This window comes from Cygnus olor, chromosome 5, assembly GCF_009769625.2.
Source record: "Cygnus olor isolate bCygOlo1 chromosome 5, bCygOlo1.pri.v2, whole genome shotgun sequence".
Taxonomy (NCBI): domain Eukaryota; kingdom Metazoa; phylum Chordata; class Aves; order Anseriformes; family Anatidae; genus Cygnus; species Cygnus olor.
In genome coordinates, this window is record NC_049173.1 from 11,699,634 (window position 1) to 11,724,291 (window position 24,658).

The following is a 24,658-nucleotide window of genomic DNA, read 5'->3' on the forward strand; positions in this document are numbered from 1 at the left end:
AGTTAAAATACATTAGAGCTTGAAAGAGCTTATTAGAAGCCCTGGAAATAGGCATGCTACAGCTTAGCTTTCCACAGTGGAAGTACACGTATCATCTACATCTCAGGTCACTGACTGTAGTACACTGTATGCTTCCCTCAACAGGTTTTCCATTTACAATGCAGCAACAACTCCTGCCCAACCTTGTACTTAGAACATCACAGCTTCATATAACTGTTATGCCACCTGAACACACTGACGGACGAGAGATATTCTTAAACATTACTACAGGTTTTAAAATACTAAATGGAGGAATGCTCCTCTATTATTGAAGCTGGATAGAAGGAAGTAGCTTTTGGGCTAAGGATCCTGCGAAATACATTTAAATGCTACTCAACATCATTTTTATTTTTTGCTATATTTTCACATGACTGACTGAGGTAGAAGCACCACTGAATTCCTAGCAAATCACTTCGGTGCTAAATCAAGACTGCTTGAATCTTTAAGATTAGTCACTTGTCACTACTCTTTAATTCACACACACATGTGCACATACAAATGCGCTTGCACTCTCTCATGTACCTCCATATCAGGCAGGGCTCTGAGAGCACTGAAGAGCGTCATGGTCTTTCCAGAACCTGGCGGGCCACAGAGTACTAGAGGTTTGTGCTCTGCCAGCCAAGTATACAGCAATGCTTCATGGCGAACTGTGTCTAGGGTTGGTACTACAACATCAGGAGCTGCAACTTTGTGCGTCTCAACTTCAATCTGAGGAACCTTGGTTTGCCATGGCACCCACTCACCCGTAATGGACACCTAAGAACACAAAAACACGATCAGAATTTAGAACAGGAATGTAGTTTAATCTGTTTAATATACATATAGTTTATATATATATATATATAAACTATTAAAAATCATAGGAAGTTAGTAGCATCAAATTTCATGTGATTATTAGAACAGGCAGCTTAGAGCATTGCTCACTGACAAGCCAGAAACTATAAAACTTAAGTTTCGGCTCCAAATTCTACAGCAGGCTTTTAAGATCACAAAGCAGCAACACTTCTGGCTTAAGAAAGGTTTTACCTCATAGTCAATTATAGGAATGTTGGGCGCAGTTGGCAGTGGCACAGTGGTGATTCTCCTAATGTATTCTCCCAGCTCTGCTCTCATTTTCAGACGACTGTCTCCAGAGAGAGACCAGAGAATTGCATAGACCAGGTACCTCTGCAGGAAGCAAGAAAAGCAGCTTTTGCTTGCTTGTACAGTAGTGGAACAAAACTCAATGACCTATAAATGAAATCTAGCTACTATTCTGACATATCGAATACAGGAATTACCCAGCAGCGTATTATATTTACCTGGATATAACGCTCTAGTTGATCTATCTGCATTGGGAAGTCTGGATGATTGGCATTGTACTGGGCTACGTTGCGGCAAGCTTGATGCAGCATAGAGAACAGAGAACCAAGACAGCGCAGACGGGTGAGATCCATAATATGCTCCAACTTGAAAGCGTGTTCTAGTGCTTTAGTTACGAGGCCATTGGAGGTGAAATATGGCTGCATTATTGTTGCAGCATCTCTCTGGATCTGTCAGGGGAGACAAACACTGCTTAATGCATTTGCTTCCCATTTGATTACCAGGCAGCAGGAAGTAATTTTGTTTAAGGTTTGAAATGCTTCTTATTTTAATGTTCTTTTAAAAAAAATTAATCAGGATGTCAGCTTTTCTATGACTAAGCTGCTGTAAGTTTGAAGTACACCATACTACTTGTGACACAAGTGTTCTAATACACTAGCCCAGAATGTAATCTAAGTTATACCTGCAACATGGGGGATGCTGCTTCTTCTCCCTCATCTTCCTTGCCCTTTCGCCTTCGCTGAGCTTCTTCTTCACCTTCATCCAGAGGAATGCTTCTTAGTCTGGCCAGGAAGTTATTGAATATCATGTCTGTACTGAGAACATCCTCACTGAACCAGACCATGCCACACCTTGATACAGTAGCCAAAGTTGCATATTTCAGATCCTGTACCTCAAACATGATACGCACCTAAAAAGCAGAAATTTAAAACAGATTTTTAAGTAAAAAACAGAAACAAAAAACAAAAGCAAACAAGCACACACTAAAAAAACAAACCCACGCCCAGACCTTTTAAAATAAGTTAGCCTGTATTTAGCCTCTGAAGAATCAAGAGCAACATTAAACTATCTCAAACTAAGTTCGTCATTATTGTCTGCTACCCTAGATTTTCATATAATGCATGGCATTCGTCTCACAGGGTCAGAACAAGCATAACATGAAATGTTTGTTTCCACAAGTTCCTAACTCTAGTAAACCACTACCTGAAATCAGTATTACTCTGCTTGTGACAAGTGAGAAGAATGGCACCAGTACAGATCAAGGTAAAAGCAACAAGTTTATATGAAAGCAAGTAAGTATCACATAAAAAGTAGCATTACATTTGGTGGAAGGCTGAGACGTTCTCCATTTGGCAGAGTAAGCAGTTTGTTGTCATCCAAAACAGAGTTCAAGTTCTCAACCCATTCAGGATCTACATCACCATCAAAGATAATCCACTGACGTTTCTGTAATTCACCTCTCACGTTGTCTATAATTCTGTAATTAAAGGAAATTTGTATTGCAGTTTTACAGGTTATAGATGACAAAGACTCAATAAAACCAGAACATGCAAGGCACAAATCTACTGTCCATTTTTCATTCGCGCTCTTGAAGACTCACTTTCTCAGGACATGCGTAAACAAGCCATCTGTCCATTCTCTGGTATTTGGATCCAAAGTACCATAGAGGTGATCTTTGCTGATTGCCTTTGGATCAATAATGTGAGCAACACCTTCCACACCTTCCAGCCGTTCGAGAGCTTTCAGCAGTACTCTCCAAGCCATGCTCTTTCCACTTCCTGAGGGACCCACCATCATCAATCCATGATTTATCTGTGTAATCTGGTACAACTGAAGTACCTGCAACAGAAAAAATGATGTGAAGTCTCAACTTTGGTAGTCACTAAGTATTACTCACTTAGAGATGAAAAAATTAATAATAAAAAGGAAAGTTCAGTCTTACACATATATTAATTTCAGTTCCACAACATTTTCAGTTTCACATTTTACCTTCTCAACCCACATGCCGCCAACTTCTTCTCCATCACCATAGGTGAGGTACATTTCCTGACACACTTTCTTAAGCTCCTCTCGCAAGGCTGTCATTTCCCCACGGTGATACTGTACTCCAGGGAATACATCAGAAAGGAGACTGAACAACAATGGAATGTCTTCTGCAACCAATTTTGGTACCATAGTTTCACATACACTTTGGATCAGGATCTGTAGAGAAAATCATGTTTTAGTTGAGACTTGAGAGGGGGCAGGGTTGGAACTAGATGATCTTTAAGGTCCCTTCCAACCCAAACCATTCTGTGTGACTTTTTTTGTTGAGTGTGTTTGACAGGGAACACTTCATTGATAAAGCACCAAATCAGGATGGTCTAGGTAAAAAACAAGCATTAACGGGCAGCTCAGCTTTGAAATTACACAATGAATTCCTACTGACTTTTAGTTTATACAACTGTAGGTTCTTAACCCTCAAAATGGAGGGATTTTTTTTTTTTTTGGAAATAACTTCAAAAGAACTGGGCAGCAATGAGAGTTATGAACACACCACCTCATAAGTCTTTTATTACTATTCATAGAATCCTAAAATTCAACACTTATTTCACTTCTTAGTGCTTCTAAGCTATCTAATTACTACCTGCTGTAACTAACATTGCTTTGCTTGCATGGCTTAACACTAATTGCTGAACACTGTGGAGTGTTTGTTCTGTTTAGTGTGCATCCTGTACTTTGTCACAGAAGATAAGAGTTCACACACAAATTACCTCTTGTTCTGGTAAGTTCTCAGCGATTTCTCCCTCATCAACAACTTCACCACGCTCTTCTTTCTCACGCTTTATCTTCTGAATCCTCTCCCTCTTCACGTTACCTGCACTAACCAGTACACTCTTCAGGGCTCTCAAGCCAAAATCATAATGACTCTGGGAAGACAGCTGTTCATCACAAAGCCTAAGAATCAAGAAAGACAAAATTTGATTCTTAATTGAAACCAACACAGTATTCAAGAAAATATATGCCATTGCTTACTTGGCATAATCTTTGTAACTCACTGAGCATGTTGTACAATGAACATCACAGACCTGAACAATAAGCTTAGCATTTAGCATCTCAAAACAAACTTGTCACTTACTTGAAGAATGGTACTATCTTATTGGCAAGGACTTCAGCTGTACGGAAACCTTGGGAGTACAGCATGACCTGGGCAATCAGCTGACGGTCTGGTTTTGTCATTGCCAAGCTGCGGAACAACTTCTTCAAATTGTCAGGCAGATTTGATCTGCCTGCATAGCCAGGATTCATGGTGATGAAGATAGCCATGTCAGGGCTCACTTTGACTTGTTTGTTCAGCAGCTCACAAGTAATTGGTGTTGCAGCTGAAAAGAGATGGTACGTTTAGTTACAAGTGAGCTGGTGATCAGTCACCTTGAGGACAGAAGTCATACTTCAGGTATTCTAATTTAGTTTGCTACAGTAATGGACAGCAAGTCCTTTTGTACTGTAACCCAAATACTTGATTCCTACCAGCTGAAAGCTACTTCAAGATTTTAATCTTTGATGGTAAGTGATTTCATTCTTGGACTGCTTGGGAAAAATGTAACTGAGCAACAAAAGAGCATGAAGGATGTTAAAGAAACGGTACAATACTACAAGGAATAAATAGTAGCATACTCTTGTCGTAGTTGGGGTTGGAATGCTCTCGCAAGGCTTCCTGGATGCACTGAACTTGCTGTGAAACAGCAGACAGCATGCGCTCCTCCAGTCGGTTGAACTCGTCAAAACAGCCCCATGCGCCCACTTGGCAAAGTCCCACAAAGATGCGTCCCATTGCCTGCACGTAGAGAGGAAAATTCACTGATGTTGCACGGTTATTCTTGCCAATGCACAGGCAAAAGGAACAGAGAAGAGCACTTTATACAATGCACGCAAGGCAAGAAGGAGCTGTATTTGTATACAGGTCGTGCACAAGGTTCTGAAGTTCAGATATTTGCATCTTTCCATAACTATGGTACTGCAGTGTAGTCACAAAACAGTGAAAGCCCACTGCATAATATTTTGCTTGTTGATAGTAATGCCAGGTGCAGTTCCAGTACTTTATCAGAAGGCAGATACTAGAACTACAAAACACTGCAGATCTAAAAGCCACAGTAGTTCAGGATGGCCAATAATCAACTGTTCACCACCTTTTTGAATATAAGAACCAAGGAACTGTTAGAAATAGAAGAAGTTGCTTCTTTGTAAAGTGCACAGTAATACAGTGGAACTATTTGGTAGAGAATGCTATAGGAGCAAGTGCGTACGTGGATTCAGGGGGAGAAATGAGTACCTGGAGAAAGGTTCACCGGAACATGAATAGTGAATAACCCTTGTCAGCTTGGGACTTGGTGATCCTGACACTGTGGTAGGATCCTTACTGTCAGCGGTAGGAAGGGGGCAGGGGGCAAGGAAGGAGTATCAAGCACTATGTCCCTGACTTTATCCCTCCCTAGGTACTTTCTTGTGGCCACCACTAGAGGCCAAACACTGACTAAATGAATCAAACACAGCTATACAGGAAAAAAAAAAACACACACAAACACACAACATATGGATACCCCACCAGAGTTCAGGAAGGACCAGGATTCCTTGTCTGTGCTTTTATATTTCTGTTTACATAAACACCTCACAGAGGTTTTATTTTGAGATATCGGCTGTGTTGCAATTTACTGAAGCATTTCACCTGGTTCTCAGTTTGAAGATGTCAGTAATTTTGAAATATCTGGGTAAATTTTCTTAGTTTTGAGTAATCCTTCACATACTGAAGCAAACTCTTTAGCTTTGCCATGATGGTTAATTTGGTAATCATGCAGCCTCAAACTCCCCTCTGCTCTCCATTAAACCAGCGCTATCAAGACAAATTAAACAGTTTAAGTTACTTTCCTAAAGCCAGTCTTAAGCTCCACATCCCTGTGCTTCCTATTGCTTTCCCTCCATTTGCTGCTATTGAACTACCAGTCCTAAAGAGAAAAACAAAAAAAAAAACCCTAGAAGAACATTCTCCCCCTGCAAACAATCTTACTGCAGGCATTTTTTTGTTATAGAGCATCAGTATGACCCACGGATACCTGCTCAGTTAAGTGTTTTAGATGATCATTTCCAAAGTAAACACTGATGGCTGTTTTAAACTTCTGAAGAGATTTTTAGTGCTTGATAGCACAGACTACAATTTTAAATCAAACAACTTACCTGGAAGTCAAATGTCTCATCACAGTTGAAAACCAACACAAAGCGGCCAAGCTGATGTCCAAGAGCCTTAACAGATTCTGTTTTACCAGTGCCAGCGGGACCTATTTTTGAAGTGAGACAGACATGCTTCAGTGTTTATAGTCTGAGTTATCAGTGCCCAACTATGTAATCTGCCAGCATGCTGATTCCAAAGGTCCCTGACAAGAAACCTGAAATGGTTATACTTTATTTCCCCAAAAGACTGTTTTGTTCTTAAATGTCATAGTTTAAAACATTCTGAAACCTTATATTAAAGATATAAATTAAAGAGAATAGAAGTTTATATACTTGTCTCAAGATTTTGTTGTACTTCAGTACAAACGTACCAAATGGTGATCCTCCAAGTCTTGCCTCCAGGGCTTGTGTCATTGTCAGGTAACAGCGGTCTGTAAGAGGCGTCTGTACTAGCTTATCCTGAACACCAAGGTACTCAAAACCATAGTTGAATTTGGCATTTGCCATCTGAATGGAGAGCTGTTGCAATACATCTGTCTGTTTTGGGTCAAAGTAGAACCGCATTTGGCTGAGCCACTCAAAGGATTTGGAGTTGTCGACCTTGCTTTTGATCAGTGATCTCGTAACATCTCTCTGGTGCACCAACTCAGTGATCTGGAGAATGAAACAACTCCTTAGACCACAGCAATACAAGCCATTGCTAACAAAGCCAGGAACTCTACAGCTTTTCAGATTAATGTAGTGAATTGCCATCGCTCAGAAATCATGACCTACCAACAACCTCTGCCTTAAAAACTGTTGATATGGAGACAGAACTAACAAAGTTGATTGCTCTTGCTAAGTCCTAGCTCTCAGTTTGCTCTTCCATTTGTCTGTTAATCCATTACGCTACTGAACGAAGTATTTTACTTGCCAGAAACTATTAAGACAAATACTCTAAAACAGAGTTTTCCCTTTGAAGAGGAACAACCGAAGGTGATTCTATTCCCTGTCCCCTCCCCTCAATCCTTATCTACAATCAAAAACATACAATTATTACAGTAATGGCAGCACAGTAAGGTATTTTCTTTGGAACGAACAAGTCAGTGCCTTCCACATTTGAAATAGCCAGCCTGAGTGAACTAGGTTGTAATATGGAATCATGCAGTAAGTTGAGCAGAGTTAAAAACTGCAGCCACCTACAGGACTAGGGCTTGATGTAGGTGCTTAAATTGCATTAAACTTTTTTTCCCCCTAGAGGAAAAAAGAGAAGTCAGACTATTTGATTTTTCATTAACCTTTTAAAAAACCTCACCTCCTAACCCACAAGAGGAAATAAGGTTTTCACTTACCAAGTGCTCCAGTTTCCTTCTGCGAAGAGGTGGCTGCTCCATCAACACAGAGTCTGCCAGGACATTGAGTGTGACCTCCACGTTAGCCAGCACTGACTGGAGAGGACTGCTGTCCCCACCTCCACCCATACCGTTGAGGGCTGACTCAACATTCTCAGACCATGCAATCTGGGCTGACAGGACAACAAGCTGAGCCTGTGTAAGAAGAAGAATTCCCATCAGATAGTTTTCCTCACTGAAGTACCCAAGCTGCAATACGCTTAAGTGTTCCATACTGATACCTGGTATTTGTCAATCCAAGAGATGTAGACTGCTGGATCAATTGAAGTTGCTTTTCCGAAGATTTCTACTTCAGTAACAGATTCTGCAAGCAATTTAGCAAGGGTCACCCTCATTTCTTTCTCAACAAGAGTGAGCCACTCATTGATCTTGGGATGTTCTGTGATGGAGACAGGTGTTTTGAACAGCACCTGCAAGAATTATGTTCAAGTCAATCTATGTTCACATACTTACAGAATTTTTATTTAAAAAAGAAACACTGGAACTCTACCTCCTCTCCTTCCCGTGAGGATATTCCCAAAACCACAGAGTTATCTTCATTGAGAATAATGCTAGAAACGCCTGCAAACATCTTCTTGAAGTGTTTCTGCAGCTTAGCAACATTCTTGCTGTTTCCAATGATTTCAAGCAAGTCTTCATCACCAACAAAGTAGAACCTAATAATCATATAAAATTAGATCTGTATCACAACTCCAACCATCACTTTCTATTTATTCACGCTTCATAGACAGCCACTATATGGGAATAACTGACACTCATTTCTCCAATACTGTAAGACGGCAAGAACACGTATTTGCTAGAAGAGCTCAGTTCTAAGACTTCGTCTCAGTTCACATGGTCTGTACCATATAAAAGTGTATACTTATTCCATGCTCTGGAGTATCTTCTTTACCTATCCATCCCTGAAGTACCCACAACAGTGCTTGGGATTGAATTAAGACAGGCAGAACTCCCATTCACTACCTCCTCATGTTGAATTACACTCTTATGCTTTCGTGCTAAGTGATAAACTAGTTGACAACTATGGGTTAAGTCAGAATCAGTAACTTAAATACTGGACTGTGCCAGTTTAGATTCTGTCCTTCAATCATATGCCAGAATTAAGCAAAGAGAATCTGTAAGTTTATAGAAATCAGCTGCAATGGTTCTTTAAATAACTTCTGAATCCCATGACCAGACACAGATGATCAAGTAAAGTTTTAGTTCCACTTCCTGAGAAGCGGCTATAACTGAATTCTGTACTTCAAAGGACACAGATATACAGCTGTAACATCTTATATATACACGATATATTAAAACTGGCAGAGGCTTTACCTAACAGAACATTCCTGTACAGAAACATCAAGTTACTTTACTTCAAGAGTCAACTGAAGTCAACTGCTTACCGAGGGAAAGAGGACCTCTCCCTTTCTAGGTATTCTCCTAGTGCCTTCTGGATCTTTCCAAGCAAGTCTGCCAGTCTCTCTAGTGACCTTTGCACTCCTTGAATGTTAAGAACATCCATCACAAGTGGAGATTTGGACACCTTTTTCATCAGTGCCAAAAATTCAGTGCTGATGCTGCAAGTAAAATAACATGGTACAATAGTATAAATTCAGTAACCACAGGCCTACAGAATTCCAAAATTATTTGTCTCTACATGACCACTGCCCTACGGAACACAAGGCTAAATTCCCCAAATAGATTTTAATTTACCTCAAGACAACAACAACAAAATCTAGCTTCTGTGCAATGTTAAATCTGTCAATTCCACTGCTGAAGGTCTACTTTTCTTCATTTCCTGAAGAGATGCATAAAATTCTTTGATCTGATTGGAAGTGTGTGGAAGGATGATCAAAGTGACTTAAAGTGGATGAAGAAAACAGCATTTTAGGGTGAAACTAAAGGCTGCGACAACTGAAATCAGCCTGCTTTGTGCAGCCAGAAAAACCCTCAAGGTAGCTGACTGGAACTCGCAAGAAAAATCACTTAATTCCCATCTACTTCTAAAAACTCTATGCTACCCTTTTTAGTATAAACCTTTTACGGTCACAACTGTTTACAGGCGTTTCTTGCTTTGTTTGGTTGATGAACTTAAGTCTGGGCTGTAATCCAACCAGACCAGGTAAGAATACAATTAATGTTTCAACTTAGGAGAGTGCTACACTGAAGTCATGAAGTTACAGGCCTGACCATAAGATGCCCCAAGGAAGGCAAGAAAGGAAAAAAGCAATTAAAATGTTACCTCTGGAACCGTTGGGTCTCAACAGGCAGCAAGTGCTTGATGTCAGCACTACCAGTAAAGATACCCTCCAGGTAGACCCATCGCCTTTGGACGTCTATCCAGACATCAAAGAGTGCCATGATACGGTTCAGTTTGTCTTCCCAGCTGAGGGCATCTTCCTCAAACACCTGAAGTTTATACACTGCATTAATACTCATTTTAATAATATTGGCAGTTTCATTGCTAATAATTGTTAGTGCAAGCAGTCATTTAATAGTAACAAAGTATGTATATGCAATTAATTATCTGTCAACCTAAACAGCTAATATAGCTTCTGCTGACAATCACATATACTAAGCAAGACAGGAAGGCAGAGTTAAATTAAGTTACGTTGTTTGGCTTTGTTCTGCATTTTACCTTGTAGTATGGTGATAGCTTCATAGCAGACACGCTATTAATGTGCTCTTTTACTTTGTTGAAAAGGTCATCCCATCCACGAATCAAACGACATTTGTTCTGGTAATTGACCAAGTCCAGTTCATAAGTGTTCCACACTTCTCTTATCTAAAGGAAAGGATGGTTGATATACAACATCAATTATTTCTGCTTCAGCACAATAATAAAGTAGAAATGTATTAGAGTAAACAGATTTTTCTTTTTACCCAAGGATCCTGGGTTTACACTCAAGCTTTTGTTAAAAATATTGAGAATATGACACAAGTAGGTAAAACAAACAATTTGAGGGGTTTGTGCAGTCAGTGACTGCTCTTCCCAAATGTTGCATTTTTGATCAGTGAAAACTTGCACAGCTTTAAGTTTTTCCCCAGAACAGTGTTCCACAGAGTCCCAAGCACTTGTATCAACATCTTAGATTGACAGGTTTACTAGACAGGTGTCAGCCACCTGACAAAAAGGCTCTGATGTGTTACTACATGCATACATACAAGAGTTGATACTAGCCTGTTTCAAGAACTCTTCCAAAGCCATCTCTCCCTGAGCCACGAGCAGCACATCTTTGACAATTGCTTCATTTCTCTGTAAATCAACATCCCATATCTGTCCCAGGGTCAATTCTGAGACAACCCAGTTAACATGAAGCCTCTTCATTAGCTGTTTCCAGTGACGATCTTTAAGTGCCTCTGATTTCAGCTCAATAACTAACATGTTTATCTAGAAAAGACAAGAAAGCAAGTTACGTCTTGGAAGATGAATTATACAATGCATGCATTTTATAAATGAGTGTAACTTACCTTCATGTAGCCCTTCAGAAGTCTCTGAACATACTCGTAGGAGGCATACTGTCGCAAGCGGGCAGGGAAGTTTTTCAGTTGGTTCAGCAAACCATCGAGGTTTTGTCGAAGCTGTCAGTAACATAAAAGCACTGAAATATTTCTCTGGAAGTGCAGTATATATATAGGTGTACTAGTAAAAGTTAACATCTCATTTGAGAGAGATTTCTGTGAAAATATAAACCGTAATCTACAGGACAGCTCTTTTAACATTATATGTATTTGTGTAAGATGTGGTTGCTCTGTAGTTGGGAATTTAATTTTATTGGTCTGATTAAGATTTATGAAATAGCATTGTCACAGGCAGTTATAGCTTAGTGTTCCTACCACTGTCTACCCACTGACCACTGAACTAAAACTGATGCTGTTCATCCAACCATGAAGCTTCCTAAGGAGGTCCAACAGACCAGCATAGTATACATATTCTCCCTATACAGTACAATCTCAATTTCAAGACTACTGGAATTTCACAGGCCCACTGGAGAATTAAGTTATGATAGAGCCTGTGAAAGATTTTTTAAGCTTAGCATGAGAAGAAATATGCTCATGAGACACTGAAAAAGGTACATAAACACTGAAAATGATCTTGAATGTGACAACTGAGCACATCTATCTCAGGAAGTCTAATTCTTAATTCACATACACTTGCAGTAGTTATATTGTTTACATATACAGTAGTGAAATACCTTGCGAGGCTGTACTGAAACCCAGGGTTGTTCTTTCATTTGATCAATCTGTTCCCAGACCTTAGAGAGTTCAGACCAGACGCCTTTGAGATCTTGCAACTCTTCTAAGGCTACCTATAGTAAAGAATGAACCAAACATCAAGAGTTAGTGATAATTTCTTCAAAGTCATTAGCATGGGGGAGTTAAACAGAATACTTTTAACATGTCAAAAACCTTCATATAGCTTGCCAATTCAACAAAATTGCAATAGCAAGTGACCCAGATGAGATTCTTCTATCTCTGGTCACATAATAGCTTCACAAGATTAAGGCAGTCATGGACAATCTTTTAAGGCTAGAACTGGATGAGTGTGGACACCGGCACCCACAGCCTACAAGTCACTTTCTTAAATGAAGAGCGAGATGAAACTCAAACACTGTGCTGCAAGACTGACAAGGAGTTGTATGAACAGGTTATATATACCTGGACACGTTCTTCACTGCCACTGAGTAGTCCTGTATCTGTTAGTTCCAGAGCTTCTTTGGCCTTTGCACACTTCTCACGATCGTCTTTCAGCCTACCAAATTTTCCTTCATAAATGGTAAGAGCTTGAAGAGCTTCTTCTGGACGCAAGTTTCCCTAAAAATTGGATGAGATACATTAATCCAAAAACCCTAAAAGTAAGTTGAAGCTAAGTCAAAAGCAAGGACTGAATACCAAATGTTGGTCTGTCTCCTTATTTTTCTATTTCTCATATGCTGGCAATAAGGCTACATACCAATTCTGTAAGTCTATTCCCACTTTTAGACGCACTTTTTAGCTTTACTGAATACCACTGTGGGGTTGGGGGAGAAAACCCTTTCTTCTCAATCTTCCTACCTTACACCTCTTACAGAGCATTTGTTTCAGCCAAAGTTTTGTTAGTAACTGAAGCTGTCCTGCTTTTTCCACCTATGACACTTATGTTGTAAGGTTAGACTTCCCTCTGCCACCCAAGATAAATAAATCAACCAACAATTTATAGTAGAACATTCACAAAAAGACTTTAACCATCACGTATAATGAAAAGCTACAGAAAAGTTTTAAAAAAAACCTACTTTGTTCTCGTTAAGTTCAAAGAAACTATTTCATTTTGTGAATGAATACTAATCATCATTACTTACTGTTACGGGCTTTGTTTTCTCCCAGTCTGTTAGCAAGTCAGTTGTTCTGCTCTCCACTGCCCGATCCTCTTGAACTATCTTCATCTGCAAGTTTGCTACTTGCTGTTGAATGGCAGAATCCTTCCGACGCATGATGTCATTAAAGGCACCCCATTCTCCCTCAATGTTGTCAATGTACAGCCAAGAGGACGGAAACTGGAACCTCTGTTTCTCAAGCAACCGCTGACCATTGCGATAAAGCTACAGGAGACAACGATTCTAAGTTAGCTTTGTCTTTCTAACTGATGTTGCAAGACTAAATACTCAACATGTTAACAAGCACTCACTACAGAGATTCCTCAGGATATGAAGTTCAAGTCTGTTCTCAAGAGGACTTGAATATCGTGACACTAAGCTTGAATATCATCTCAAGAATTAAGTCTGACCTTCTCAGAAGTAAGTACTAGGCAAGGCAACATACCTCAACTTGCTTTTCAAATTGCTTGATTTTACGTTTCAGGGATTGCACATATGTGATGAATGTCACTGCATCTGATGTGCTGGCAGTATCCACTGAATGCTGCTCCAGTTCTTGACGGGACTGTGTGGGGAAACAATTCAGTGTTTTAGAAGTCTAGAATAAGTTGATCTGAAAGTGAAAAACTGGAGATGGATTCTTACCTTAGAAATCTGTGAATGGAATTCTGTCATATTCTGACCGAGCATTTGGCCAAATTTGCTGAGTACTTCCTTGTGCCAGGAGTCATACTTCAAGTTCACCTTTGATTGTACCTACAGTTGAATTGAGTTACATAATAATTAATAGCCTCGTCATTTTCTGTTATACACCCATTCTGAAGTTTAATGCATTTGTCACAACTAACAAATATAATTTCCTACCTTGCCATAGTCTATCACAACAGGTCCAAATTCCTTTCTAGTTTCTGCATTGTCAAACGTTCCTCTGGCCTTTCTTATCTGAACAAGAAGAGCTTGCCACTTATTTAGGTCTTCTCCAAGGCGGTTGTATATGTTTTCAGCCTGCATATCCCACAGACACTGGTACTGCAGCCAAACCTAAAAAGATATTTCACAATATTCATAACTTTTCCAGTATATTCTAAAAGATGCTTTTCCTTACTCATGAAAATTGTTATAAAAGAGAACTGAGAGAAAAGTCCATGTTCATTTTAGCTGTAGCATCATGTGGTGTCAGTCTCCTACCTTAACATACTGTTCCACCTCAGTCACAATTCCCATGACAGCAGAGTACGACTCCTCCAGGGCAGCAGGGCCATCAGGCATCCGTGTCAATGCATTACGATAGAACTTCTCTTCCTCAGACAGCTCATAATGCACTCCAACCTGAGAACCACATGCGATATACATGAATTTCTAGCATACTCACAGTGATCCTACAGCAACACACTAAGATGCTGAACACAATTAAGTGCAAAGTGAAAGTAATTGCTCAGACCTTAGATACAGTTTCATTACACCTACCTGATATCTCTGACTTTGAATTCTTGGTAGTGACAGGATTACCATCTTCCAAGAAAACATTTCCTGGTAAAGTTTGTATCTGCACTCTTCAATTGGTGGATTCAAGTATATCACCTGGTTGGTTATTCGTAGCTCATGTACAATGTTCTGCAGAAACAGTGAACACACTCAGTTTTACTGCAAGCCACTACAACACACACATTGACAAGAACTTTGGACTTCATGAAGTAGCACACTTTTAAAAAGCAAGTAGCTCTTTTATGGCAGAAGGCAAGTATTCCTCCAAAGTCAGATGAAGAAAAAAATATTTATCTCCCATAAAAGGCTCATATATAATTACTGCATTACGTAACTCCCAATGAAGAAAAAAACACCACCATACCCCCAACAAAAACACCAACCACTTACTTTGATCTTGGGTTCTCCCCCAGGTTTATGGCTCACTTGAGGAGCATCTGTATCCATGTCAACTTCTGCTTTGTCATCTGCTTGTCCAAGAAGAACTTGGGTCCAGGCCCTCAGCCCAGCTTGCAAGCGAACACCGAGGATTCTTTCAATCTAAGGAAAGTAGGCCACATTGGAGGAAAAAGCTTCATATTACTGCATAAGGATCCCCACTGTCAAGATACTCTGATACCAGGCATGCTACGGAGCCTTAAAGATCCAAGAACTCCTTTACCAAGTAATTAAAAGGAGGTTTAAGAGTTTTGGTAGGTTTTTCAGTCAACATCAATTCAAAGCTTCCCCTGCCCTCCTGGACTTTAATGGAATTAAGCAATTTTAACTGCTTTGCAGTTGACCTAGTGTCCAACAACCTGAAACTTAACAAGCAGTACCAAGCACTATTAAGGCAAATAATCTTCACTATCAGCGTAACAAATCTTCTCTATACTTTATCTACCTTGCTCCTACAACAAGGAGCTCTTCTAGCTTTCTACACAGTCGAACTATACCAATCCTTTTTCTTCAAAGGAATAATTTCCCCTTGAATTCATTGATCCCAAAAGAGAACAGCTGCAAACAAAAAGATCTGGCATCTTCTAAGTATATACTACTCAAACCTACCTCCATGTCCAACTTATTGACCCAGATCGGCAAGTTTGAATATGAATGTAGATTTAAGTCATCCACAGCTTTCTGAACCCTGTTCAAGATTTCAGAGAAAGTCTTGTGATCATACATGCATGTTTCCAGTGATCTCACTTCCAGGTCTATTTTCTCTTCAATAATGAGCAGATCATCCACCTAAAGAAACAGTTTAAGAAAAAACAGAATGCTTAGTTTGACAGGTTAGATACAATGATATCCAAGCAGAAATGGTTAGTCACTTCTCTTTACTTGGATACAGCAAGATGATCAAATTTAGTAGCACTAAAACATCCATTCAGTTGGACAATTTGTGCCAATTCAGTCAGCTACTTAAACAAAGAGCTACAGAGACTATATTGAGCAGGCCATCAGCTATCAAATTCCACTTTTGGTTAACAACTCATTACTGAAGTACAAATGTAAAAACAATTGCAGTAATTTCAATTTTTTGAAAGATAAATAATAAAACAAACCTTTTCCTGGAAACTGAAGACAGTCTCGGCCAAACGTTGCACATATGGATCAAGTTTGTATGACTCCCACACGAGTGCAATACCTTCTGCAATCAAAGCCTGAACCTCTTTCTTCAGACCAGCAACCAGAAGTGAAATAGTGTTACGCTCTTCGACTTTCTCACATGTTCGCTCATACGTGCGGACACTTTCAATGAGAGAAATGGCAAATGGATAAAGCTGGTTTGCTTGGTGAGCTTTGTTGACAATTGCTAGTGGAACACGGAAACCCAGCCACTTCAGGTTTCGCACTTCTTTGGAAAGTGTAATTATTTCTGGAAGGAAGTTGACTTTCAGTTTCAGGACGTTTCCAGTTCGACCTCTAACACGAGTGCTTTCAATGGTGAAAATACGGCCAGACACACCGAGGTTGCGTTGCTGAACTTTTCTTGCCCAGTCATCAAAGATCTCTTGAGTGTTGAGCTTCATGCGAAAGCTATCTCCATCTTGCTTTAGTTTCTGACCTTCTACATGATTCTCCCAACCCTTACCGAGGACATCCTCAACACGCTTCATGTAAGCAGTGAGCTGTCTGTCAATTTGTTTTGCCCAAATTATAGACCCAGACACTGGAGGCAAGTCACGAACATGACTCATTTTACAAGCTTGACTTTGGGGGTATTGTACTTTAAATTTGTCATGAAGAGACTCAATATCATCTTTCACACGCTGGATCAGTTGTGTTTGATATTCACGAATGGCACCTCGAATGTGAGGCCTGACAAACAAGGCATTAAACCGAGAGAAGATTCTGAACATTTCATTGGCATTCTTTGCTGTACCAAGCTGGTCTCTCAAACGGGCAGTTATCCTTGTTTCAACCCTATCAATTCTTTCATCGTATCGCTTCATTGCTGCCTCCCAGGCTTCTGTACCTTCTTTGGAAACATCTAACCCATCTACTTCCTTAACATTCTCATAAGCGAGATTGACTTCTTCAATTGCATTAGCATCTGCAGCATCAAAAAGTACTTCTGCTACTTTCATATCTTGAGGTTCTGGTACCTCTCCTTGATTTTGCTGGGCAACAGCAGTTACCTGCATTAAAAATTACGGTTTAAGTGAGTTAGATGCCTCAAAATTTGCCTAGAAATAGCTAAGCACAGTCTGTTCTAATAAGCATTGCAAAAACCTAACAAATTAGTATGCAAATCCCTAGCAAATTTTAGTAATGTCTCAGATTTAAGTTCACTAAGGAACAGGACAAAACAGTCACTTTATAAACTTCCACTACTGTGTAGCACAGTCTTCATTTTCCGCTATGCTTTAGCCAAGCTCATATACGCATACATACACACACTAATTAATCTCCTCTTATTGTACGTGTGGACTTGCTGTGTCTGTTAACATGAGCATGGTCACATAGTATGTGAAGTATGGCAGAGTTAAAACTAAGCCTATTAGCGAGGAGTCATAAACAGACCAGTTTGGGAAGCAGAAAGTGAAACTGAATGTTACGTTAGTTTCGTATTGGGGAATTTTAAAGCTACAGTGAACATGAAGTTTTTGGAAATTAAATCCACTTTCTCCTCTAATTTGTAGAGATGTTTCCTGCATTTATACATAACTTGACTTCTTTAGAAAGAAGACCAGATCTGCAGGACTAGCATCTGCCAGACTGTAACTGAAGTTTCATTTCTCCTCCCTTGCTACTCTTCTGCAGAGTTTTAGTAGCACAATCCAATAGGACTGAATGTTAAGATAGACCATACAACAGAATTACTACAGTTGGGGAAAAATGAACATTTGATACCTAGATACCAGCATTTACAGTCATCTACTTCAATACAGCCCTCCCCTTCCTCTGCATAATAAAATATTACCTGCAAGCAAAAAGGGACATAGCTTTTCTGTCTGGTAACAATCAAGATTACCTGAGGCCGCAAGACTCTCACAATAACTGCCCTCAGCTGCTCATGCTGACGCCTGAATTTCCTCATTTGATCAAGACGAGACTGGAGTTTCCTATGAGCAGGATTGATACGCCACACCATCTTCAGGTTCTCTTCCCTTTTTCTTTTTACAATATCTCTCAGCAGAACTTGTAGCTTCTCATATTCATCATCCCAGGTTTGGAAAACTTCAAAGCATGCAACCATTACCTGAAGAAAGTTTTAGGATAAAAACTTTAGCTCCCAAATGAAATACTTCCTTATAATCACTACTCGATGCAAAAATAAAGCTGCTAGCATTGTGAAAACCATAAGCATACCTTTTCAAACTCTTCATAGGCAACATGCATCAGTTTTCTGGTTCCCAACACTTTAAGTAGCTGAGAGCTCAGATCTCTTGATATAGCTTCCACTAGACGCAATGCCCTTTGAATTGGGTATTTTGTGTTTCTGATTTTTCTCAAATGGGTAAATATTGCAACAAGGGCCTGCCTTATTTTGTCCAGCTCGGTAGCTGACAGCAAGTCATTCAGTGGAAAGTCTTTCATCAGTGGATTATAGTCATTCACAGTTTCCAGAGCCTGTTTTAGGCCTAAATGTAACAGAAAAGATTTTGACTTAGAACTTTTCATTTCATTAATCCAATCTGTACAAGACAGTAACTTTAACTAGACCAACTTTACACAGCAGTGGTCTTTGTACCACAATACTCAAGTTTTGTAACAAGTTAAATTTCCACAGGACATTTGTGAAAAATCTTATTGAGCAGACATTTTACCTGTGTCTGTATCAAAGCTGACAGTCGCGTGGAAACGTTTGCCATGTTTTAGAATATCCAGAGTTAAAAGAACTTCTGGACTTTCACGTTTTTCCTGAATACGATACAGAGCACGTTCCAGGTTTAACCAGAAACTTATCTCCTGTAATGCAGTGCCCGATGCAGGATCTCGATCGAGTTTGGTCACCTTAAAAATAAAAAGAAAAAAAAAAACAGGAGTGAGGAAGGGAGAAAAACATTTTATTTACATGCTTCAACTGTAAAAGCTTTCTCTATTACTAAACGTAATTGAGACCCATAACATCTAGGTTCTAATATTCAAACAGCAGTAAATTTTGGCAGTCATTCTGTGAGAAGTATAGGAATCGCAGTACAAGAGTCAAGGTTTAATTCCAGTGGTCTTAAAGGTTGTTTTTTAAGACCTTCATGTACAATCTTCAGCATGGCCTAAAAAAACTACCTCTCCATTTTCCTGATCAACATCTGTATTTTGATTAATGACAGATGAGCCAAGCAAGAAAACAAATGTTTTATCCTCTGGAGTAAGCAAGGGAACTGCTTTTTCAGGAGCACTAGGTGTTTACTGTGCCCATGAAGAAAAAAGATTCTGAGATGCTCTTTCTGAGTGACAGTAGAAGAACAGCAGAGTTCTTCTGAAAAGTAACAGGCAAGAGTATAAGAAATGAGATAGGAGTAGAGCAACTGTTGTGAAGTGTTTGTGGATGCACCTGGAGAAATAACAAAACAAAACTAAAAAACAAGTCCTGTTTCTCTCAACCTGCTGAACAGATTTGAGGAATGGTTACAGCCTTCACCAGGATACTGCCAAGTTACTTAAGTCTGTTTATTCCAGTAGAGACAAAACAGTTCTCAACTATTTGCAGAAGAATTTAGACTAGACTCTTAAATTTAGACTAGGCTTAGTCTAGTCTAGAATTAGACTAGAGTCTTTGGTGGCTCATAAAACTGGTCTCAGATCTCCAGAGTATCCTGCAAGGAGCAATATTTTACCACTTAAACTGTGAAGATACTTGGGGGAATTTTTCACAGTACTACAGAGCAGTTCCTACCACATAGTCCGGCACTTGTCTTGTCTACCTTTTGTATCTCTCTAATCCAGCGATTGACTCCAGACTGTAGCTGATTGAGGAATAACGGATCCTCAGCCTTCTCGCCAAAATCTGTAACTTTTGGTTTTTCTCCACGTTCATAACACTGCTTGGCAACATTAGTAATGGTTGCATGAATTGGCAGACTAATCTCTGGAATCTCAATATTCTGCTGCAGATGCAAGAGGCCCATTTCAAGTTCTGCAATCTTCTTCTCAACTGAAGGAGCCATCTTATCACCATCCCTGAAAGAGCATAGGTATTTCCATATAAGAAGCCAAACCAAAAACCTTACATGACACATTTGAGCCATTTAAATTATTTCGCCAGGGTCAGCAGCAGCTTCATATGCAACTGTGTGCTTAAACAATTTCACATACAACTTGGCTTGAAGAGTCACTGTCTTATTTTTTTCATTGATGGTAAATGAAAATGTAAATGATGATTGATTTTCTTCATTCATGGTAAAACCACTGTGGTGGTTTTACTCGGGAGGGCTTGGAGGGAGTCCTGATGCGGTGCCAGTATTGAGCAGCAGTAGACACAACACTGGTGTGACACCAGTGCTGTTCTAGCTACAAGTGCAGAGCACAGCACTGTACGGGCTGCTGCAGGGAAAGTTAACTCCATCCCAGCCAGACCCAGCACAACACCTACTTCAATTCATTAGCAGAGAAGTGCAGTATTTACATTGAATTACCTGTCTGCTTTGCCAGATTCTCTGATATAGGACTTGAAAAAGGGAGCAACGGCATTGCTAATGAAAGAGTGTAATGTTTCATACGGAGAATCTTCACTGAGAGTGAGCACTCTCAGTTGGGAAGACACTGGTTTGTCGGCATCAATCACTGGTGTACGCTTAATGAACGCCAGGCTACAGAACAGAGAAGAGAGTTACCGTTTGAAACATAGAGACAGAATAGCTTTAACCTGACTGCAAGCTTCATTCACAGGAGGTAAATGCTAACCTCCATTATCATATTTTATAATCTTGCTTCTGAGAGACTTGAAAACAAGTCTTCCAATGAATACATCTTTATACCTCAGTATTCAGCTGAACTTAGCTGTCAACAAGCACCCTGCAGTATGTGCATGTTAGAAGCGCACGCCTTAAGAAGCTTCAGGGAGGAAAGTGACATGGAATGGTTAAACAACAACAAAAGATTACAGAAGCCCAGATGTATGTATGTTTATAAGTATACTGATTAAATAAGCCCATTTCCTTTGCGTATCTTTGTATATTTAACCTCAAGGCTATTAGTTCTAAAGTCCATTCCTTTCAGCCTCATGGTACACCCTTGTTTCATCAGAGCCTCCCCCTTGGAAAGCTACTGCCCCACCCAAATAAGCACACTGCACAAAGCATGAGGTAAATACTAATTATCAGTCTGTGTAGGTTTTGCTTTTACTGGGCAAGAATGTCAAGATCTATTTTACTAACTCACCTGTTTGATTTTATTCCATAATGAATATCAGTGCTGATACTGTAGGAAATGAACTCTTTTTCTTCTTCTCCTTCATCTCCCACATCCTCTGCAAGAAATACGCTATGTTAAGAAATATTTTATTTCTAAGGCATCTGTCACCCCCCTCAAACATCTTCTGCTGCAACCAGGCAATTTTCTAACCTTTAATTCCTACATCACCTTATACAAAATAGCCGATGTTAAATTTCGCTTTGCAATATCCCTCAAATTCAGGATGGGTTCCCTGGTTTTCTAGCACAACTCCGTTAATTTTTTCAGGTTGCTATAAAAAAAAAGATTAAACATTACAAGCAAATTATAATCCACATTCTACTTATAAAGCAGAATGAAATTTTCTGCAGTACAGAACATGCACTTATTTGCAGAGATATGCTGCCAGGATAACTACAATTCAGTGAGAACATTAAACAAATACTTTTTCCTTTTATAGGCTGCTTTGTTTTTTCAGACATTTTCTTTGAAAGTGTTTTGGAAATTAAGTCAGAACAAAAAAAACCAACCAAGCAACCCACAGGAAGTAGTCGGGCATTAGTAGAGCCAACGTATCACAGATGATGTAATTACTGGGGATGCGGGGAGCTGTGCTGCAATGCAGAGATTTCGGTGCAGAAGGTTACTCCCTGTTGGGAGACACACCCTGACTGGACACATTACACTGGACTCTCATTCTGCTCCGGTTTCATTTGGCACTTCATACAAGATGTATTCTCAGGCTGTCATGTTTGCGATCCCAAGCAGCAGAAGCCTGATCACAGACACTACAGGAACCCTTGTGAAAGCTGTCGACAGGCTGTGTAGCAAGCGATATCACCTAACATTTTAACTACTTAGAAATACAGCTTCTATTTTGCTGTATTCATAATCAATAATTTGCTTCATACTATCTATTCCTTGAACAAATTTTGACAGAAATAGTTTTTAACAGTGTCAGGGACGACTAGATCTCCATATGATGCTGCACATTCTGAATACTGTTAAGTTTGATGGGGTGTCTGTGGGGGTCTTCTGTCACGAAATGCACTTTTGCCAAATAACTGCTATTAATCCAGAACATATTGATGGAAATGGCTTCTGCCCACAATGTACTAGTATTCGGCTTCTAGAACACGCAGTAAAGGTTTCAATACGCTTTTAATCACAGATTTGTGAAAATAAGCCTAGAGCTAACTGATCACCACTGCATCATTACTTCCAACCCAAATTGAAGATTACCAACCTCATGAGCCTGACATAAGAAAACTTCAGAGATCATTGCATAGCCTCTTAACACTCAGTGGACTTCCTTTAAATCTTGCTAAATGCTGCATCATGAGTTCATAAAGATTGTTTTTCTTCTCTAGAAAATTCTAGTTATCCCTACCAAAATAGAAGTCTCAAACTTTAGAATGGGAAGGAGGACAATCAACGGAAACAGTTATAACAAAGACAGGATATTTCAAGCAACATCTTAAATTCATCTTAAGTGGAAGAACCTTCTCTAAGCTTCCCTTGATGCGCAGAAACTGCAGGGATGCATCCTGTATCTTACAGTGTGGCTGCTGACGTGCTACGCAACGCAACATGAAGTATGACTGCATTAAAATTTGACGCGCATCTGCAAGGACCGAACCAACAGCACGCTTGGAGTAGAGATCCAGAAATTTAACGTTAAAATTTTGCAAGCTCAGACTGGTGGGCATGCAGCCAAATACAGATTGCAGGTTTTGTTTAACAGTAAATGCCCGTGTTATGAATGAATTCTACTTTATTGGTGTTCATCGGCCTGGATTCTGCAACAAGGACTGCCTATTTAGTGGCAGATTTGTTGACAAATTTCATAAAGAGTCATTTCTGAAGTAAATGGAGCATGTAAACGACAGAAACGTCAGTCAGAGCCAGCTTTGCTGTGGTACTTAACGTAGCATTTGCCGAGATTTCCAACAAGCGTTTACAAGCAGCACGCTCAGCAGCCCTCGCTGACTAAACAAAGACGTGCAGGGCCTCCGCTAGGCTTTAGGAACCTGGGAGTCTTGCTAATTACCCACAGAGGGGCACTTTCTCAGGGCCGATTCAGCCCCCCAGCCCGGTTTGCTCTGCCAGCAGCAGGCTACCGGTGTCACCAAGGAGCCCGAGCAGAGGGCAGGCCGCAGGAGCGGCGCCCGGGGCCTACTGACGAAGCATTTCTTCCAGGCCAGCCCGCTGTGGCGGCGCCCATCGCAGCCCCAGCCCCGGCACGGCGCCGGAGAGCAAGGGGCGCAGCGCAAGGTACGCGGCCAGGCCCCGCCGCCCTGTCAGCCGCCGGGCTCCGCCAGGCCCTTCCCTTCCTCCCCTGGCTCCTCCATCCCCTCGGCGGGGCGCCGCCGCCATTTTGTGAGCGCGGCGGCCGCGGGCACTCGGCTCACCTTTGAGGGTGGAGCGCTCCACCAGCACGGTGTGGACCTGCGGGTCGGAGAGGAACTTGCGCATATGCTCCACGGCGCCTTTCTCCTCCAGCGCCGCCTCCAGCACCGCCGGCGCTTCGCCGCCATCCTCCAGCAGCAGCGGCACCAGCTTGCGCAGGTGCTTCTGCAGCACCGCCACGTCGGCCACATTCTGTACGGCCGAGCCCGACACCTCCATGCCGCCTTCCTCGCCGCCGGGGCCGCCGCCCCCGCCGCTGCCGGAGTCGGACATGCCGAGGCAGGAGGCAGGCGGCCGCGCTCCGCCCGCTTCGCCACCGCCCGCCGCGCTCCGAGCGCCGCCTCGCCGCCGCGGGGGAGGCTGGGGCGGGCGGGCCGACACGCCCCGGGGCCGGGCCGGGCTCAGGGCTCCGCTGCGGCTGGCTCCGGGCCCCGGAGGAGGCTGCCGAGCTGCCTGGCTCCGCTCCCCGGAGGTCCCCGAGCTGCCCCCGCGGGGCGCTGGGACGCCCGCCGGGCTGCGAGCGGGGAGCTGGAGGTCGAGCTTCGCAGGGCGGCGGCTGCTTTGCTTCCCCTCCCTCCTCTGTGCTTTAACAGGAATCACCAGCGAGTGTTGTGTTCTTTTGTTCGAGTTACTTATTCTGAGGGGAAAGCAGGCCGCGCGTGCCGCTGCGAGGACAACAGAAGGGAAAACCCTTCCCGGGCCAGCCCAGCACTGTACTGCCACTGGTTCACCTGGAAGCTGAGGTGTTCAAATAGAATAGAATTGGCTGGGGTGGAAGGAAGCTTGGAGATGACCCAGTTCCAACCCTCCTGCCCCAGGCAGGGATGCCACCCACAAAATCAGGTTTCCCAAGGTCCCATGAACCTGGCCCTAAACAGCCCCAGGGTTGGG

The 24,658-nt window shown here is 41.3% G+C and overlaps 1 protein-coding gene across 1 annotated transcript in view; it reads right to left on the minus strand.

Annotated features, from left to right (window-relative positions):
- DYNC1H1 (dynein cytoplasmic 1 heavy chain 1) overlaps positions 1-24,114 on the minus strand; it is a 44,391-nt gene extending 20,277 nt beyond the window's left edge. Inside the window, exons 1-38 of the mRNA XM_040560007.1 lie at positions 23,770-24,114; positions 21,347-21,434; positions 20,602-20,775; positions 19,891-20,146; positions 18,793-18,979; positions 18,335-18,606; positions 17,997-18,224; positions 16,084-17,160; positions 15,587-15,766; positions 14,930-15,079; positions 14,522-14,668; positions 14,243-14,383; positions 13,919-14,095; positions 13,700-13,810; positions 13,500-13,619; positions 13,040-13,279; positions 12,360-12,515; positions 11,897-12,010; positions 11,172-11,282; positions 10,882-11,091; positions 10,339-10,485; positions 9,943-10,109; positions 9,104-9,277; positions 8,209-8,374; positions 7,940-8,128; positions 7,659-7,853; positions 6,699-6,981; positions 6,334-6,434; positions 4,780-4,939; positions 4,241-4,484; positions 3,876-4,059; positions 3,112-3,324; positions 2,723-2,961; positions 2,443-2,599; positions 1,805-2,032; positions 1,341-1,571; positions 1,066-1,206; positions 562-795 (exon numbers count right to left, since the gene is read on the minus strand). Coding sequence (XP_040415941.1) covers positions 562-795; positions 1,066-1,206; positions 1,341-1,571; positions 1,805-2,032; positions 2,443-2,599; positions 2,723-2,961; positions 3,112-3,324; positions 3,876-4,059; positions 4,241-4,484; positions 4,780-4,939; positions 6,334-6,434; positions 6,699-6,981; positions 7,659-7,853; positions 7,940-8,128; positions 8,209-8,374; positions 9,104-9,277; positions 9,943-10,109; positions 10,339-10,485; positions 10,882-11,091; positions 11,172-11,282; positions 11,897-12,010; positions 12,360-12,515; positions 13,040-13,279; positions 13,500-13,619; positions 13,700-13,810; positions 13,919-14,095; positions 14,243-14,383; positions 14,522-14,668; positions 14,930-15,079; positions 15,587-15,766; positions 16,084-17,160; positions 17,997-18,224; positions 18,335-18,606; positions 18,793-18,979; positions 19,891-20,146; positions 20,602-20,775; positions 21,347-21,434; positions 23,770-24,040 — 7,863 coding nt within the window. The 5' untranslated portion in view covers positions 24,041-24,114. The remainder of the gene's footprint in view (positions 1-561; positions 796-1,065; positions 1,207-1,340; positions 1,572-1,804; positions 2,033-2,442; positions 2,600-2,722; positions 2,962-3,111; positions 3,325-3,875; positions 4,060-4,240; positions 4,485-4,779; positions 4,940-6,333; positions 6,435-6,698; positions 6,982-7,658; positions 7,854-7,939; positions 8,129-8,208; positions 8,375-9,103; positions 9,278-9,942; positions 10,110-10,338; positions 10,486-10,881; positions 11,092-11,171; positions 11,283-11,896; positions 12,011-12,359; positions 12,516-13,039; positions 13,280-13,499; positions 13,620-13,699; positions 13,811-13,918; positions 14,096-14,242; positions 14,384-14,521; positions 14,669-14,929; positions 15,080-15,586; positions 15,767-16,083; positions 17,161-17,996; positions 18,225-18,334; positions 18,607-18,792; positions 18,980-19,890; positions 20,147-20,601; positions 20,776-21,346; positions 21,435-23,769) is intronic.
- Positions 24,115-24,658: the final 544 nt, after the last annotated feature.